This window comes from Nicotiana tomentosiformis, chromosome 8, assembly GCF_000390325.3.
Source record: "Nicotiana tomentosiformis chromosome 8, ASM39032v3, whole genome shotgun sequence".
NCBI lineage: Eukaryota > Viridiplantae > Streptophyta > Magnoliopsida > Solanales > Solanaceae > Nicotiana > Nicotiana tomentosiformis.
The window spans coordinates 3,649,310-3,667,394 of NC_090819.1; the positions used below are offsets into that span (position 1 = coordinate 3,649,310).

Below are 18,085 nucleotides of genomic sequence, written 5' to 3' on the forward strand. Positions count from 1 at the left end.
TGCTCCAAGACTCCATTTCGTCTTTATTTATGTGTTATTCACATTATAGTTTTAATTTAACCACAATAGATAATTTGAGCATTCGAAAATTTCAAACAATATTTCGAAGAATTTAACTTATGTACATAAATCATCTATTAATTTTCTTACACCGTCAAATCAAATTTATCTATAAGGACAAGCAATTAGTTTTCATAATAAGCCTAATAGGATAACAATTAAATAATACGTATGTTATAACAATATAACTACTTAAATTGCACTTATTATTTATCTGTGTGTGAGAAAAACTTAGGTAACGTTTGTTTCAATTTTTACTAAAAGTGTATAAGTTACAAAATCTTTTGTTGAAACTTGAAATTTTGTAAAATGTTTTTGTTTGATGGTTTTTGGTAAATTATTATTATTTGAATTTGAAAGTTAATTTTTTCAAAATTTTAAAAAACTCAAATGAAGGCCAGAGCCGTATAAATTTCCGTACCTATCAAAAGCCAACAGCTAACAGCCGACGAAAGCACAGTGAACGGATAAATTTTTTGGTTTTCTTTTATCTTTTTGATCCACACACTTTTTTCCTTTATAAAATGACCCCTCCACTTCTCAAAATTCCTCTCTTTTCTCCCTTCTCTTCTCAGCTCCTCCTCTCCATTAGATCTTCAAAACCCATTAAGGGTTAGTTTTCTACTGATTATCTGTTCAGTTTCTTTCAAAATTTATGCTTTTTTTGTTGCTCACTTTATAGTTTTTTGTTGGTAGTGTGATAATCTTGATTTTCAGATTATTGCTTTTACTGGGTTGTTGTAATTCTCAAAATTAAGATGCAACAAGATCATCATCACAAAAAGGTTAACTCTCTCTCTCTCTCTCTCTCTCTCTCTCTCTCTCTCACACACACACACACACACACACACACACACACAAAATAAATTGATTTTGTTGTACTAAAGGAGAGATCTTGAAGAAAGATGCGGGTTTTTTTGTAATTTTTTTTGCTTTTCAAGAGCTTAAAAGTGTTAATTAGCTCAACAATGTTTGCATGAATTGAATTTAAGTAGCACAAAGTAAAATTGAACTGAATCTTGCTGAAGAAATTTTGGGTTTTTGTGTTAGTTGGTATTCTTGAGTTCTGGTCAGTTTTCTTCGGTCAGTCCAGATGATTTTAAGAAGCATAAGTTTTTTGTTTTACTAATTAAGTTCATTTTCAATTGTCCATATTGCTGCTAAAGAAAACAGCTTTATATTAGGGCTATAGGATGTGTTTGGATGAAGGAAAATGTTTTCCAAACATAAGAATTGTGAAATTCCGGAAAAAAGTAAAAAAAAAAAAAAAAAAATTCAAGTGAAAATGGTATTGAAAATTAGAGTTGTATTTGGACATGAATACAATCTGGGGCTGTTTTTGAATTTTTCTGGGTGATTTGAAGCGAAAATTTTGAACAATAGTTTTTTGTAGTTTTTCAAATTTTCGAAAAATCCCTGAAATTTGAAAATTTCATTGCTAAACACTATTCCCGAAAAAAAGTGAAATTTTCCGAAAAAAGTGAAATTTTTTCTATGGCCAAACGGGCCCTTAAGTTGGTGGTTTTTAAGTTTATTTTCTAGTGTTTGGTAAGTAGAAAATATTGTTCCAAGAGCATTAATATAAAATCTAGACAAACAGTATAGTTTGAGAATATCAGGTTGTTGGGGCAAGGGAGGAGACAATCAGGTAAATTGCCACTTATGAGACTTGTTTTTCCTAGTCTCACCAGGGAAATCATAATGCTTTTGTTTTTGGAAGTTGAGGTTAATCACTTAACTAGTCCTCTATTTTTTTGGTGTTATTTAACACTGATAAATCTCTAGCTGGTATTACCCTTGAATATTAGTCCAAAAATGGTTCTTGGATTTTGTTATTTTTGCTTCTTAGAAATGAAAAAAGCAACCTTGTGAAAGTATAGTTTGAGAATATCAGGTTGTTGGGGCAAGGGAGGAGACAATCAGGTAAATTGCCACTTATGAGACTTGTTTTTCCTAGTCTCACCAGGGAAATCATAATGCTTTTGTTTTTGGAAGTTGAGGTTAATCACTTAACTAGTCCTCTATTTTTTTGGTGTTATTTAACACTGATAAATCTCTAGCTGGTATTACCCTTGAATATTAGTCCAAAAATGGTTCTTGGATTTTGTTATTTTTGCTTCTTAGAAATGAAAAAAGCAACCTTGTGAAAGTATAGTTTGAGAATATCAACTGTACTGACTTTTCTCAATGATTTTTCAGAATACCAAAGAAGTGGAGTTTTTTACAGAGTATGGAGATGCAACTAGGTATAAAATTCTGGAAGTAATCGGGAAGGGAAGTTATGGAGTTGTATGTGCTGCTATCGACACCCATACCGGAGAAAAAGTGGCAATAAAGAAAATAACTGATATTTTCGAGCACACGTCTGATGCAATTCGAATTTTGCGTGAAATTAAATTGCTTAGACTTTTAAGGCATCCTGATATCGTGGACATTAAGCGAATCATGTTACCACCTTCAAGACGAGACTTCAGAGATATTTACGTTGTTTTTGAGCTTATGGAATCTGATCTTCACCATGTCATTAAAGCTAATGATGACTTGACACATGAACACCATCGCTTTTTCCTATATCAGATGCTACGGGCACTGAAGTATATGCACACAGGTAAATTATCTTGTGAATGTGTTAATGTAGTCCTTTTTTATTTTGGCTTCACGGCGATGGCGCTGAGCTGGTATGAATATTCACTATTTTCTGTGTCTGACTTGTATTTGTTTGTTCAGCAAATGTCTACCATCGAGATCTTAAGCCAAAAAACATATTGGCAAATGCAAATTGTAAACTCAAAATATGTGACCTTGGATTGGCAAGGGTTGCATTCAGTGATACTCCAACCACAGTACTTTGGACGGTATGCTTTCTTGATATCTTTGTCCCATCTGCCGTCAATGTCATTTACATCTTTTTAATTTTTTCTTGAAATCGGGTAAACTTTACTAACTTGAAGTGCATTTTATTTGGATGTAATTTGTTGACCTTTTATCTTCTGACCGTGCAGGATTATGTTGCTACAAGGTGGTACAGGGCTCCTGAATTATGTGGATCTTTCTTTTCCAAGGTAGTTCGTGCTGCTTTATATTCTATTTAGTAGTTTCGTAGTGGGTGGTTGTTTATTTCATGTGTCAAGATGCCCTATATCCTTTCCGATACCTCCATCCTCGAGGTCTTGGACAAGGAAAAAAGAGAACCACCACCAAAGATGGTGATATGATTAGATGAAGCAGAACGTTGACGTGAATAATTTTGCTTTTCATTTGTTTGAACCATCTTAGGATTGCATGTTTGGTCATTCTGTATTCAAGTTTTTGATGCACTTACCCTTGGATGTAATTAGTTGAAGTAGAACGTTGACATGAATAATTGTTTTGCCAAATTTTGTTGGTTCTGATGCCATTGAGGTATCATCAGTTCAGTGGCAGAACCAGAAATTTATACAAGGGGATTCAAAAAAAATTGTAGGATGTCACCATTGGAATTTGAACCTATGACCTAAAGCAATTTTGAACACCCGTTACTACTAACGTGAATTTTTCTTCATGTCAAGGGGATTCAACAACTTACATGTAACCAAAAAAGATCAGTTTTACTCTATTTACATTGTATTATTTTCCTACGAAGGGGGTTTGCTCGAACCTCCTTCACTCTATCTGGTTCCACCCGTGGTATCATGGATAGGCTCTTTTTCCGGAATAGCTATAGAAAGGTGAAAAGTTACTTGTTCACTCTTGTTGCAGCATATGATGTGCTGATACTGTTAGAAGCTGTGGCTTTTTGGTTAGAATACCAGTTTTATATAGTCAATACATTGTAAGTGTATTAAAGAGTGATTTGTAGATTAAAACCGTTCTTGTTCAGGGAGGACCATTGAACTTTCCTGGAAGTTGAATTGTCTATTCTTCAGGTAAACTGTGTCAGGTCCTGGGCTAATTTTTCGCCAGGGTTTTACAGATTTTTTGCTAAATGTTTGTATTTTTTTGCATTCCTGCAGTATACACCTGCTATTGATATTTGGAGTATTGGCTGCATTTTCGCAGAGGTACTAACAGGAAAACCATTGTTCCCCGGAAAAAGTATTGTTCATCAGTTAGATTTGATGACTGATCTTCTTGGTACGCCGCCAGCTGATACAATATCTGGGGTAAAAACCGTCAGTTTATTTGTTTTTTCTGTGATGACTGGATTTCAGCCTTATTATGCAACATATTGATAGAGGAGTATCCTCTCTTGGGTGCAGGTTCGTAATGAGAAGGCAAGAAAGTATTTGAATAGCATGCGGAAAAAGAACCCAGTTCCTTTTACTGAGAAATTTCCAGATGCAGATCCGTTGGTGCTCCTACTATTGCAGAGGTTGTTAGCATTTGATCCAAAGGACCGACCAACTGCTGAAGAGGTAATTGTGCCTCCTACTATGTCCATCATTTTAACATAAGCATAAATGGTGTCTTTCTATTCTTATCCTTATCTCGCTTTAGTAGTTGGTTCTAAATTCGCTTCCACTGGTTCTCCCCCTTCCTTCCCTTTAGGCTTTATCCGATCCTTATTTCAAGGGACTGGCCAAGATTGAGAGGGAACCTTCTTGTCGACCAATCTCGAATCTGGAATTTGAATTTGAGAAGCGAAGGGTAACAAAGGAGGATATTAAGGAACTAATTTATCGAGAGATATTGGAATATCATCCTCAACTTCAGAAGGATTACATAGCTGGAAATGATGGCACCAACTTTCTCTATCCTAGGTTCAAACAAGCTCCTTAACTCCATGCTTATCTATACTTTCATTTAGCATAATCGATGTAATCTCAGTTTGTTAATTAACTTTGTGGAACTTGTTTACCTTTGCAGTGCAAGTGGTCAGTTCAGAAGGCAATTTGCTTATCTTGAGGAAAATAGTGGTAAAAGTGGGCCAGTTATTCCTCTTGGTAGAAAGCATGTCTCTCTCCCACGGTAAGATTATACAGGATTCATTTTGTCAATCTTGTTGGTTTCTTTCACCTATACAACTGTTCGGGTTCGTGGAAATATTAATTATTCTACATAGTGGGAAAAACTGTTGTTTGAAAGCATGATCCGATTCCCTTCTTGCTTAATCACATATGTTCCTAAATATGTGCAGATCTACGGTTAACTCCAGCACCATTCCCCCCAAAGCTCGGCAGAACTTCTCTGTGTTTGATCATAGGCAAGTAACAGAAAAAGCAGCTACTGATGTCAGAGTCTCAGAGACAATCTCAGGAACTACACAAAACGTTTCACGGCCACCACATCGAGTTCCTACAGGTACAGTTAAACATGTATTTACTGTTTAGTGCTCTAGCGGTCAATGTGATGTTTGGTAATGCCCATCATCGGAGCAAAGTCAATTATTTCACCATGTGTAACGAGCTTGAAAATTGCAACTCAACTATGGTAAAAGCCTCTTAAACTTACCCTACTTCCCCGGAGTGGAGATCATACATGATCTTGTCCAGAGGCGGAGCCAAGATTTGAAGTTTATCGATTCGAAATTATAGTCATTTAAGTTAGTGGGTTCTAATTTAATAATCTATATACATTCAATGCATTTTTAAGACAAACAAAGGGTTGGACCAAAGTTACTAGGTTCGACCAAACCCACTAGCTCCGCCCCTTATCATGTCTGCTCGGACCCTTTGATGAATGCACATATATTGCATGAAATATGTTGTGAAGGACTTTGTTCACAACATGTTTGTTGGATTTTTCTCTGATAACCATTTCTATCCTTTTCAGCCAAACCTGGGAGAGTTGTAGGGCCAATTTTATCATATGATGGAGGCGTACATACCCAGAATACCTTCCTTGCTCATGGCATTTCTCCACATTATATGTTCAGGATGAACCCTGAGATTCGAGAGAAGGATGGAACAGAAGCCAAGGACACCACACAAGTTAGAGACGGAGCTGCAAAAGGCATGGTTGCCAAACCAACAGCAAGCGTGAATGTTGAGATGAACACCAACCCGTATTATCAGACACAAGAAAAAGTAGCACAGTTGCGTGGTCAAATTGCAATAGATGCAAAACTACTGCAGGCACAAACGCAATTTGGTGTAGTCTGACTTAGCAGACCGTACGCTGACGTTCTTTCAATGGAGGAAGTCCACCTTTGAGTTGAGAAGACACAACGATTCAAGGTATGCATGTTCATTTTACCAAGCAGTTCGCCAGTGATTGGAGGTGGAATTTCTTACACGGTCATCACGCTGATATCTAGTTAGGGTCTCTTTGTGAAAACTAGGCATTTTTAGTTCAGTTTACCGTGCTGAGTTAGTATCTATGCCCCTGTAAATTTTTAGTCTCTAGCTACTGCACTATTGATCCTATTAATGAATAAAATTGTTGTTCTTCATACCACCTTTTACTTCATTGCATGACATTTTTGTTCTTTTTTTTTCCCTTAAATGTTTTGGGGTAGTGATACCGTGAATAGGGCGTGGAAGCAATAACAGAAGACTCTCAACATGTTATATTTGAACCTTTATCACTTGAATGAAGTTGCTAACATTCAACTGCAACTCCAATCTCGTTTTCTCTGCTTTCCTTTTATCCATTTGGAAGCTTTCCTTTTTCCCTGTTAATCTTGAGCAAACCTTGTTGTCGTGCATCTAATTCAAATTGTTTCTAGTACTCAATGTGTCAAGTTGGCTGTGACATGAGTACTCAAAGGAAATCCAAGAACTTATATTGTTTGTCATCATTTTGAGGAAATAATTGAGAATTTAGAACTGAGTCATTTAGAATCCTTTTTTCTGCTTCCTAATAGTGACACTCTTGAAAGAGTTTCTGAAATCATTTGACACTAGGAACAATGATGTCAAAGTCACTAACTGTCCATTCTGCATATTCGTTGCCACTGACAAAAATCTCTGTACCTAAATCAATGGATGGCCAATATCTCTTGGCTGGTGGAGCACCAGGATCCTGCATTATCACAAAGTCACTCAGTGAGATTGGATCCTTAAACAGAACAGAAAAAAAGGGTCAAATTTGTCTATCTAATAGCAGAAATTGAGCAACTTTGTCCTTCGTTAGATTTTTGGTCAAATCTTACCCCGTTGTTAGGGAAAAGTCTCGTTTTTGCCCTTGACTTCTAGCAGAGCTCTAACCTAAGGGTAATTTTAAACCATTAAAAAAAACTTGAGGGGTAAATTTGGACTTTGTTTCTAAATAATTCGGACGCCTGGAGTCCACCCATTTAAAGTTGGAGCTACGTTAATGGCAAGGGCAAATATGAGACTTTTTCCTAACGACAACGGTATGAAAGGACCAAAAGTCTAACAGGCGGCAAAGTTGCTCAATTACGAATAGTACAAAGACAAAGTGGACCTTTTCCCAACAAAATATGCTTTTGCTACATTTGCAAATTAGATCTTTTGCTTAGATTAGTCACCTGGTAGAAGTAAAGGGACTCTGAAAGTTTCCCAACATCAAGTTCCCATGTTGTAGGATCACCTATCCAGCCTTCACCCTTCTTTGTTGGATATCCATATTTTCCCCAAACTGAATGAGGCAAAATCTGCAGAATTTCCTGAGGTTGAGGGTTGCTATATGGATCACACAAGTTATAAGGTTCCTCAAGATTTTCAGCATTTCCTGGAGAACAGTAGTAGTGATAAGCCTCATAGGGGAAGTTATTTCTGTCGGATCGATAGACACGAGTCCCATTAGAGAAGGTGTGGTAAGGAGGACATGACCTTAGGCTATTCAGACTGCACCATGAGTCTATAGCAGGATTTATGATCATCTCGTGACATCTGTTGTGACATCGCCATCGCAAGGTTGACCATTGTTCTTCCAACAACTACCAATGTCCATGAGGTAAAATTGACTCCTTGGTCCTCTACGTTTCCTTATCTCCAATGTGAATTTTACTCTGAAATTAGGTGAAGAAGGGATCTGGATATAGTTGTTAGTATAAATGCTAACTATATGTAAGAAGCAAACAAGAAACTAGAGATTTGCATGGTAAGGAAAGGAAGATAGAATGCTTTTAATGAGATCAATTTCCCTTCTTCTGGTGGAGAGAAGATAATGAAGGATAGTTTTGGGTTAATTTCACGGTAGTTATTCAACTTTTAGTTTATTGCAATAAAGTTATAAAAATATTTTTTGTAATGAAAAAATAACTCAACTATGTCTTTGTATCACTTGAAACACAAAAGAAATGCCTCAAAATGCTAAATTCGGTCCCCAAGACACAAGTTACAACTTCGGCAACTCACCTTACATAATATTCACGCAACTCTATTTTAAAAAAAAAAAAAAAAAAAAGAAGTCATATTTTGACCCTTAAAGAAAACTCATGATGTGCCACATGGTGAAAACCATCGGGTATTAGGTTGGTCGGAAACTGGATTTTTCGTTACTTTTAAGTGGCGCCACATGGATATTATGCAAGGTGAATTGCTAAAGTGCCTATATATGACAATTTTGTACATTTTTTTTTTTTTGATTTGCACCGGGTGTCCAAGTCTCTTTGAGCCCCGACTAATTCCGGGGGTGCACAGGCCCTCGGCAAGGAGTTTCCCGCAAGTGCACCACGGTTAATTCAGGTTTTATCCAGTCCGATGGCCCTCACAAATTGTTTGCACCCAGTGGATTTCGAACTTGAGACCTTGAAAGGGAGCAAACCCCAAGGCTCAAATCAATTGACACCAGGCCAACCTACTTGCATTTTGTACATATGGTAACCTACTTGCATTTTCCGGGACTTGATTTAGCATTTCTTTGCATATTTCATTTTCTGTGATATATAGGCATATAGTTGAAATGATCTCAAAATAATTTTGCATATTTCTTTCCATTCTGCATATTGATCAGCAGAGAGTGTCCATAAACCTTGAGAAAAAGCATTTGATATGCCAAGCTTGTTCTCTTCTTCATTTACCCTGTGAATTAACCTGACTTTATACAAATATACCAAATTACTATTTCTTTAAAGTATGTAACTTATATCCACTGACAGTGTATTGACATGTTATGCTATCTACTAATTCCATTTATTGTGGTTAGTTACATGTAAATAATCTGATAGTGTAAAAAATACTTTTAAACTGTTAGTATATAGACATCATAACTTTTTGTCATAGAAGGGGAGCCTTGGAGCAACAATAAAGTTATCTCTGTATGACCTATTGGTCACGGGTTTGAGCCGTGAAAACAACCACTAATATCTACATTACACCCCTTGCGGTGTAATGCTTTGCGTACCGAGCTACCATTTTTTTTCTTATTCATGTTTTTAACCTCTTTTTTTTTTTTTTGTGTGTGTGGTTTGGGGGGGGGGGGGGGAGGTGGGAGAGACGTGGCGGGGATTGAAAACTCTGGACTTAATAGCTGTTCACTTTATATTTCTGAGGCAGGCAATCCATGGCCTACTATCTAGGCACTGAAAATATAACAACAAGAACTACGCCTCAACCTCAAATAAGTTAGGGTCAGCTATATGAATCCTCATTGTCCATGTCGCTTCAGTTAAGCTCATCGTAGTTCAATATTAGATAGGAGGCACTGAAAATATATGGAGTTAAAAGTAGTAAGAACTCACTAGGGGTTGTAGAATTATCAATGTCAAAGCAGTCTGCTTCTCTGGGACTTCCCATATTTGGAGCTTCTTCACCAACCTCATTGCACTGATTCCACGCCTCGATTTCTATTCTAAGATCATCTCTTCTCATGCCAGGGTCACCAACAACTGATACACGATCTTGTCTACAAAAACTTGGGCTGGAAAAGGTAATTGCAACAATAATTACAGCACAAAATTGCTGCAGGAGCATTATTAGCAGTTAGATAAATGTGGTAACAGCTTGGCTATTAGTTGTAAGTAGTTGGTTATCACTTGCCACAATAGGTCGATTATATAGACATATGACAAAAAGCTCAATTACGTGACCTAGTGATCAATGATGTTGGTGAAAATTATATGTGATCAGAGTTCAAATTTCAGGAAAGACAAAAAATTCTAGGTGATTTCGTCGCATTTGCCTAAATCTTGGTGCGCTTAGTTACTATTCCTATATTGGTTTGAGGTAGTAGGTATCTGATGGAATAGTCGAGGTGTGTAACATAAAATACATTGTTGAACTAGAAGGGTTAATGTGTTTTTCCACAAGTAATGTAGATATTCTCAGCAGTTCTCCAATTGTTGACTTTGACAAGAAATGGTTGGTAAGAAAATCTTTAATATAATTCTTCGGTTGTCAGCAAGTTAAATGAAGCATATTGTAACAAGTAGAAAAATAAACCATTTCAGTGTCCAAGACTAAGACTTGTGAAAGCTATCACTGTCCACTGTTATGATAGAGTGAACAATGTGTTTTTTTTTTAGAATTTATGTTGGTCAGACTTTTCAAAAATATTGTTGCATTTGTATAGATCCTTTAAAAATGCATTACATTTAGAAAATTCGTCACACACTCAATAATATTTTTGAATAGTCTGAGTAACATAGCTTAGAATCGCGAGGCTTATGCCATAACTCGTGGTTCAATGGACTATGCATCAACAAGTAAGTGTATTGTTCGAAGATAATTAATTAAAGTATGAATTGCTGTAATTGAAGCAATTGCTTAGCATTAGGGGTGTACATAAGTCGGGTTGGTTCGGATTTTTTAATTATCAAACCAAATCAATTATATCGGGTTATTAAATCTAAAGACCAAACCAAACCAATAAAAGTCGGGTTTTTAAATCTCGATTTTTCTCGGGCTATTTCGGGTTTTCAGGTTGTTCCGGATTTTTTTTCATAAAGTCTTCATAGCACAAAACATAGAATTTGTGCTCCAAATATTTCTTTAATCCTAGTAAGACAGAACTATATAAGGTGTTTTTAATAAAATAACATAAATATGCGATGATTCATGGCATTGTACTAAAATATTCTACAATAAAGATGAAAAAATCGCATAAAATAAATATTATTAATAAGCCATAATGAAAACAAACATAATTTATATAAGTTGCTAAAATAAGTACGACTAATAAGTACTATTATTTACATGACTAAACACTAAAAGAAAAATAAGTTATGCATTTTATTTAAGCCACACTATTTTCATTCATAGTACAATTGAATTGAATGTCTTTTATTATCATTAGTATTGATTTGATTTTGGTTTAGGATTTATTTGAGTTACTAATATTTATGGACTATAAAACTTATTGGAGCATCCAAAAATTATAAGTCCAAGCTTGAACGTTAAAAGATAAAATTATGAAAAAGCTTAAGAAATATTTATAAACTACACTACAATAAATATTTTCATGTATTAAATATATTTAAACTTCTATACATATAATGTCGGGTTGGTTTGATTTCGGTTTGATTTTTTTTAGTTAAAACCATACCAAACCAAATATCGTCGGTTTTTTTTTTCCAACACCAAACCAATCAAACCAAACCGTAGTCGGGTTTTTTTTTCTCGGTTTGACTCGGATTATCGGGTTAGTACGGTTTGTCAGTTTCATTTGTACACCCCTATTTAGCATCAGCACTTACATTTATATGACTAAGTAGTATATTTATGTTGCCTTATACAGCTGATATCTGAAACTAATACTTAGCGTTGAATTTTCATTTTTGTTATATTTATATGAACGGATCTAGCAATAGGTTTGCAGGTTCAGCAAAAATTCAATGATATTAAGTCGAACTCTTTATATATATGCGAAAAACAAATATAGATAAAGTTAGACAATCAAAATCCACGATCTAAATTTTGAATTCGTCACTAATACGAGTAAGCTCAGATAAAATGAAATTTGTCTTAATTGAGCCGAGCCACCCTACATTTGGCTTATAGAGCCCGATTAAAGGCTCTAGTGCCCCTAAAGGCAAGAACTAAATGCTATGTGATAACATTTGTGACGTTATTGTAGGACTAAAATAAAACAAAATGTGTCATATGTATCATAATTTTTTTTTATCTGATGTTCGGTATCTATTTTGAAGCTCGATTAAATTCGAATTCATTTTAGGAGGTCTCATATTGGGGGTAAACGCTCTCTTAGCAAAACGACTAGGGTTCGAACTCGAGAACTTTAGTTAAGAATGAATGAGTACTTACTATATCGGCACAATCTTTGTTAATTGGTCATATCTAGAGGTGTCAAATGGGCGGATGATTTTAGACAGGTCAAACTGGACTACGTCAATAAATGGGCGGGTCAATGACCCGTCCAAAAGTAGCACGGGTTGAGATGAGTTGGGTCAAGTTGGGCTAAAATTTGGGTCATAGCCCAACCCGCCTAATTCTTACCAAGCTTTAATTAATATGTATTATTATTTTTATGATTGTTTAATTATCAAATAAATTTTTTTTTCTTTTGATATAGTCATATATAACATATCAAACAAAAAAATAGTAATTAATTTTTGAGATATTTTAGCAAAGTTACTCATAGATCAATTTGGGTTAAAAATTTGCCCAACTTTTGACGGGTTAAAATGGGTTGAGTCAAGATGGGCTGAGTTCAACAAATGAGCGGGTCAATAACCATCCCAACCTTGGACAAGTCAAATGGGTTTGGGCTCAAATTGCCATCCCTAGTCGAGTCTGGAACCAAAATATTGCTTTTTTGGACTCAAAAGCACAAAAACAGGTGAATAAACTACTGATGACCAATTTATGTATAACGCATGTGTTCAATGAGCTATACCTTAATGACACGTTTGTCCATTAAGGTATAACGCATGGGTTGCATGCGCTATATTTGAATTTTAAATTGGCGAGCAAAATATATATGTAGCGCATATACATGGTGCGCTATACCAGAAGTTGAAAAGACAGGTAAGTATAGCGCATCCTATATATCCACTATTGTGATGACCCAAAATGTCATCTTTAAATTTAATGATTAATTATGTGATCTAAGCACTATTTACCATTACTCGACTTGAGTGTGCAGTCCGTAAAAAATATTTCGGAAAGTTTTCAGGTGAAAAATGAATTTAAAATGTGAATTAGAGCTTTAAAACTCAATTGAGTTGACTTTGGTCAATAGTTTGAGCAAACAGACTCGGATCAGTATTTTGATAATTTTGGTAGGTCTGTATCGTGATTTGGGACTTAGGTGTATGCCCAGAATCAAATTCCGAGGTCCCTAACCATAGGTATGGAATTTTGATGAAAAATTAATAGTTTAAGTTTAAATAGTGATCGGATATCAAATTATGTGCAAATGACCCCGGAATAGAATTTTGATGATTCCAACAGCTCCGTATGGTGATTTTGGACTTAAGAGCGTGACCGGAATTTTATTTGGAAGTCCGTAGTAGAATTAGGCTTGAAATGCCGAAAATTGAATTTTTGGGAAGTTTGACCGAGGGGTTGACTTTTTGATATCGGGGTCAAAATCTGATTCTGAAAATTTTCATAACTCATTTATGTTATTTATGATTTGTGTGCAAAATTTGAGGTCAATCGGAATTGATTTGATATGTTTCGGCGCAAAATATAGAAGTTGGAAGATTTGAAAACTCATAATTCGATTCGATGCGCGATTCGTAATTTCGGCGTTGTTTGGCATGGTTTGAAGCCTCAACTAAGTTCATATTGTATTTTGGGATATGTTGGTATATTTGGTTAAGGTACCGAGGGCCTCGGGTGGATTTCAGAAGGTTAACGGAATGAATTTCGGACAAAAGGGAACTGCTGGAATTTTTCTGCTGCAGAAGCTGTTTTTGGACAGCAACCGGTGCAATCGCAGAGCTGACTTTGGAAGCTTATATCTCGAAATCTATAAGGAATCTGAACATTTTCAAAACATGAAAGTTGTAGCTCTTTGATTCTAGTTTCCAGAATGATAAACCATTTATCATTCAGACATTTATACAAAATGTTATGATCGATTGACCGAAGCTGCTACTGCAGATTTTTGCTACAGCAGTGTGCATCGCCAGAAATTTCTGCTGCACAGGGCTGACTTTGGGAGCTTATATCTCGCAATCTATAAGGAGTTGGGCGATGAGCAAAACATAAAAGTTGTAGTACTTTGTATCTAGTTTGCATAACTTTAAACGTTTGGCAGTTGGAGTTGAGTACAAGAAGTTATGATTGATACACTACAGGCTGTCGAGGAAGAGTTTGATGTTTTCAACATAAGCATGTAATGATCCAAAAGTTCATTTTTAGTTCTAGAGATCGAAATTCGATTTCGAGACTTTCAACATTTTGATAATGAATTATAGGAGTGATCTGGAAAGTTTGGTCTAATTTCATCAAGTCGCGATTGAGTTTTAAGCACGAAATATGAGTTAACTGTTTAACAAGCGAAATTGATATCATATTGAGCAAATGAGCTCCGAATTGAGTTTCGATTGAACGAATGGGTTCGTAGTTTTATTTGTGACTCATAGGAACAAGAATCGTCGAATTCCGAGTTCGTATGATGGAGTTAGAGTCTTTTGAGTGAAATAAAATTGTTGGTGTAAATAGTCCTGGTGTGCACCTTTAGCGACCAGATGTGACACTTTTAGCGACGGGATTAGACTTTTAGCGACCAGAATAGTGTTTTTTGGGCAGAAACTTAAGGACCAAAAATGGTCATTTCCTTCATTTCGTTTTGGAGTTTTGGAGCACGGTTCTTGGGCGATTTTGAGGATTTCTTCAAGACTTCAACCTGGGTAAGTGTCCTATATTCAAATGTGATTATATTTCATAAATCCATGGTCATATTCATCATTTATTTCGGATTTAAATGAAAGAAATCAAGATTTTTGCAAAATCTTCCAAAAACGAAAATTTAAGATTTGGAGGTCGAGTTGTTATCGGATTTTGGTAAAATTGGTATGGGTGGACTCGTAATTGAATGGGTTGTCGGATTTTATAAGTTTCGCCGGATTCCGAGATGTGGGCCCCACGAGCAAATTTTGAGCTAATTTCAGATTTTAATGAAAATGCAATATTTTCTTATGAAATTGATTACTATAATTTTTGTTGACTGTATCGAATTAATTATGACTAGATACGAGTCGATCAGAGTCGGAAAATCGAGGAAAAAGCATAATACTTGATTAAATTGGAGCAAGTCGAGGTAAGTGACTTGTCTAACCTTGTGTGGGGAAAATTTCCCCTAGGATTGGTATTGATGTGATTATTGAAATGTGTTGAAAGTCGTGTGTACGAGGTGACGAGTGTGTACACGGGTTAAATTGCGAAAGATTATATTTTTAAATTGTGTAGATCACTATTGCGCATTTATTAAATTATTTTATCTTGTTATATTCTTCATCATTGATGTGAGATATATACTTCAAATTTGTTTGATCTTTTTTTACTAATGGTTTTATCTGTTTAGTTGAAACTTGGTTTCTTTTATTCTGTGCATTATTTGAAGGTTGATTTTCTTTAAATTAAATATTATTAATATGAAGTATTTGACATTTTAAAACTTGATATTGAAGCAACGTAGTAAAGATTTTGAAATATTATTTTCCTAAATTATTTACTCCTGAATATTTTTATACTCATTGTGAGGGAGCTGTGAGCTCTTTATTGTGGAAGAATATTATTGATGAATTATTTTGACATGAGCTGTGAGCTCTTTATTGTGGAAAACTATTATTGATGATTTATTTTGGCATGAGTCGTGAGCTCTTTATTGTGGCAAACTATTATTGATGATTTATTTTGGCATGAGCCGTGAGCTCTTTATTGTGAAAAAATATTATTGTTGAATTATTTTGGCAAGTTAAATTATTTGAGCACTTGAGGTGCAAATTGTGATATATTGTGATATTGATATGCATGCGGTGGTATAAGGTCTGGGTGTTGAAACGCATGCGGTGAGATAAGGGTGGCTTGATACGCGGGCTAGTAGGGGAACTACTAGAAGTCATGCGGTGTGATAAGGGTGGCTAAAACGCGGGATGCTTTTTCGGGAAAAAAAATATTTTCTTTAAATAAATTGTGAAGGCTCCCGCGGTGATATAAGGAAATGAGATATTGTGAATTTATTTATGATTTGGGACTACGAGGCGGTACCTCGGGAGTGCCCTTGTTGATATTGATTTATGGCCGTAGTTGCCTTTGATTATTATTGTGATTTTCATAAAGTTGAAGGAAATTCTGTTTTGATTTCCACGAGATATTATTTGCAATTATTTGGTGTCATTAAATGTGACATACTATTTGATTCATTTTCAATGTCATTTTATTTTACTACATTGATAAACATTTTACCATGCCATTATTATATTCCAGTAGGGCCTCACCTGACCTCGTCACTACTCTACCGAGGTTAGGCTTGGCACTTACTGGGTACCGCTGTGGTGTACTCATACTACGCTTCTGCACATCTTTTTGTGCAGATCCAGGTACATTTTACCAGCCTAGACGTCAGTGAGTTACTTGTGCACGGAGACTTCGAGGTATATCTGCCAGCGTCCGCAGACTCCGGAGTCCCCTTCTATCATTTTATGTTGCTTCCTTATATTTTATTTAGACCTTGACATATAGAGACATTGAGAATAAATTCTTAGAAGCTTGTGACTTATTTCTACCGGGTTTTGGGAGTTGAAATTGTTTGAATTGTAGTTTATTTATTTCAGATATTTATTATTATTCTGCATTGATAGGCTTACCTAGTCTTAGAGACTAGGTGCTATCACGACATCCTACAGAGGGAATTTGGGGTCGTGACAAGTTGGTATCAGAGCACTAGGTTCATAGGTGTTATGAGTCACAAGCAGGTTTAGTAGAGTCTTGTGGATCGGTACGGAGACGTCTGTACTTATCTTCGGGAGGCTATGGAACTGTTAGGAAAATATTCACTTCTTTGATTCCTTATCGTGCGGCATTTATTTAGCTTGAAACATATATTTCATATTCCTTTGTATCCACTCGTGTATGACATTGCGCACTCAATATCAGTTGTGCGTTGACGGTTCGTGATGCCGCAGATGGACTACGAGGGAGCCAGAGATGCTCAAACATTGCCTTAACATGTGGTTCCGACTGAAGATGTGGGCGTATTGAGAGATCACCTAGTGAATCATGTGCGGGGTTCAACGGACATTGGCGTCTGGTTGATTTATACAAGCTGTGAAGATTATTATTGTGGATTATCGGACGTTGTGACCTATGACTTCGCGCTGAGTAGGGGGAGTCCACTACCAATGGGTGGATTACGAGGTCATGTATTATATCAGTTTTGGCCTGAAATGTATATATGTGGTACCGAAAAGTTCCCTAAAATTTACACATGTTTAAGACTTGAGATTTTGTAGAGGATAAGGTTGGGACTTGCGGTATGTCCGCCTCCTTAATAATCTTATACTTCAATACCAAAGGAGTTATAGAAACAACTCTAAATTTATAGAAGGTCTACTTAGCGTGGACGTCACTGTTGCGTATTTTGGGGTGCTTCAGAGTAAGTACACTTGTTGACGAGAGTTTGGACTATGTGGTTCGTGATAAGATTTGTCTGTATGGAGCTCTACTTTTGTGAGCGTTATGTATAAATAGGGGTAAGGGTTACCCCAAAGAAGAGTCGAAGAGTATGTTAAGAAATTGGTCAACTCAACAGTGTAGAGTCAGTATAATAAAAGAAGAAATTCGCCTTGGGAGAGATAATTCTCCACCGGTGTTCGTGGCAAGCCTATGAAGAGGGCATACCAGCCAATGCAACACCGCCCACTTGGCTCAGTTCTTAGAAACGCTTTTGAAAGAGTTTGTTTTCTGGACTCTCCGTAATGCGTGGCGCATAGGGTTTGAACGATTGCGTCATATCACCATTGACGATGTCAGAATATGCCATCAAGTTCAATAAGTTAGCCCGTCATACTCGTACTTTGATTCCTACAGCCAGAGGGCGAGTCCATAGACTCATTAAAGGACTCAATTATGATCGTAAAATTTTGTACGACTCGGGAGCTACAAGCTGATACTTCATTTCTGCTAGTTGTACAAATTGCCAAGATATAAGAATGTGTTCGGGGTGAAAACAAAAAAGGAAACTGAGGAGACCAAGACATCTCGAGGTTCTAGGGGATTCAGTGGAT

The 18,085-nt window shown here is 36.1% G+C and overlaps 1 protein-coding gene and 1 pseudogene across 3 annotated transcripts; one reads left to right on the forward strand and one right to left on the reverse strand.

Moving 5' to 3' along the window:
* Positions 1-569: 569 nt before the first annotated feature.
* Positions 570-6,430, forward strand: LOC104105533 (mitogen-activated protein kinase 19-like). 3 transcript variants are annotated; one of them, XM_009613874.4, is made up of 11 exons: positions 570-672; positions 778-845; positions 2,260-2,668; positions 2,788-2,915; positions 3,063-3,122; positions 4,053-4,202; positions 4,299-4,454; positions 4,588-4,799; positions 4,906-5,007; positions 5,177-5,340; positions 5,812-6,430. In XM_009613874.4, exons 1-11 carry the CDS (start codon positions 585-587, stop codon positions 6,138-6,140), a joined length of 1,866 nt encoding a protein of 621 aa, XP_009612169.1. In that variant the 5' UTR covers positions 570-584; the 3' UTR covers positions 6,141-6,430. The 3 variants fall into 3 exon arrangements, with proteins under 3 accessions (XP_009612169.1, XP_009612171.1, XP_009612170.1); XM_009613876.4 differs by having other exon boundaries at positions 5,915-6,430; XM_009613875.4 differs by having other exon boundaries at positions 582-672; positions 757-845.
* Positions 6,431-6,499: 69 nt separating this feature from the next.
* LOC104105535 (uncharacterized) overlaps positions 6,500-18,085 on the reverse strand; it is a 36,241-nt pseudogene continuing 24,655 nt past the window's right edge.

What these genes read in the sequence shown, in the direction of transcription:
- LOC104105533 (XM_009613874.4), top strand. Translation starts at nt 585, where the DNA reads ATGACCCCTCCACTTCTCAAAATTCCTCTCTTTTCTCCCTTCTCTTCT. An exon ending in CAACCACAGTACTTTGGACG is followed by an intron (nt 2,916 to 3,062) that starts GTATGCTTTCTT and finishes CTGACCGTGCAG; the next exon opens with GATTATGTTGCTACAAGGTG. An exon ending in ACCAACTTTCTCTATCCTAG is followed by an intron (nt 4,800 to 4,905) that starts GTTCAAACAAGC and finishes TTACCTTTGCAG; the next exon opens with TGCAAGTGGTCAGTTCAGAA.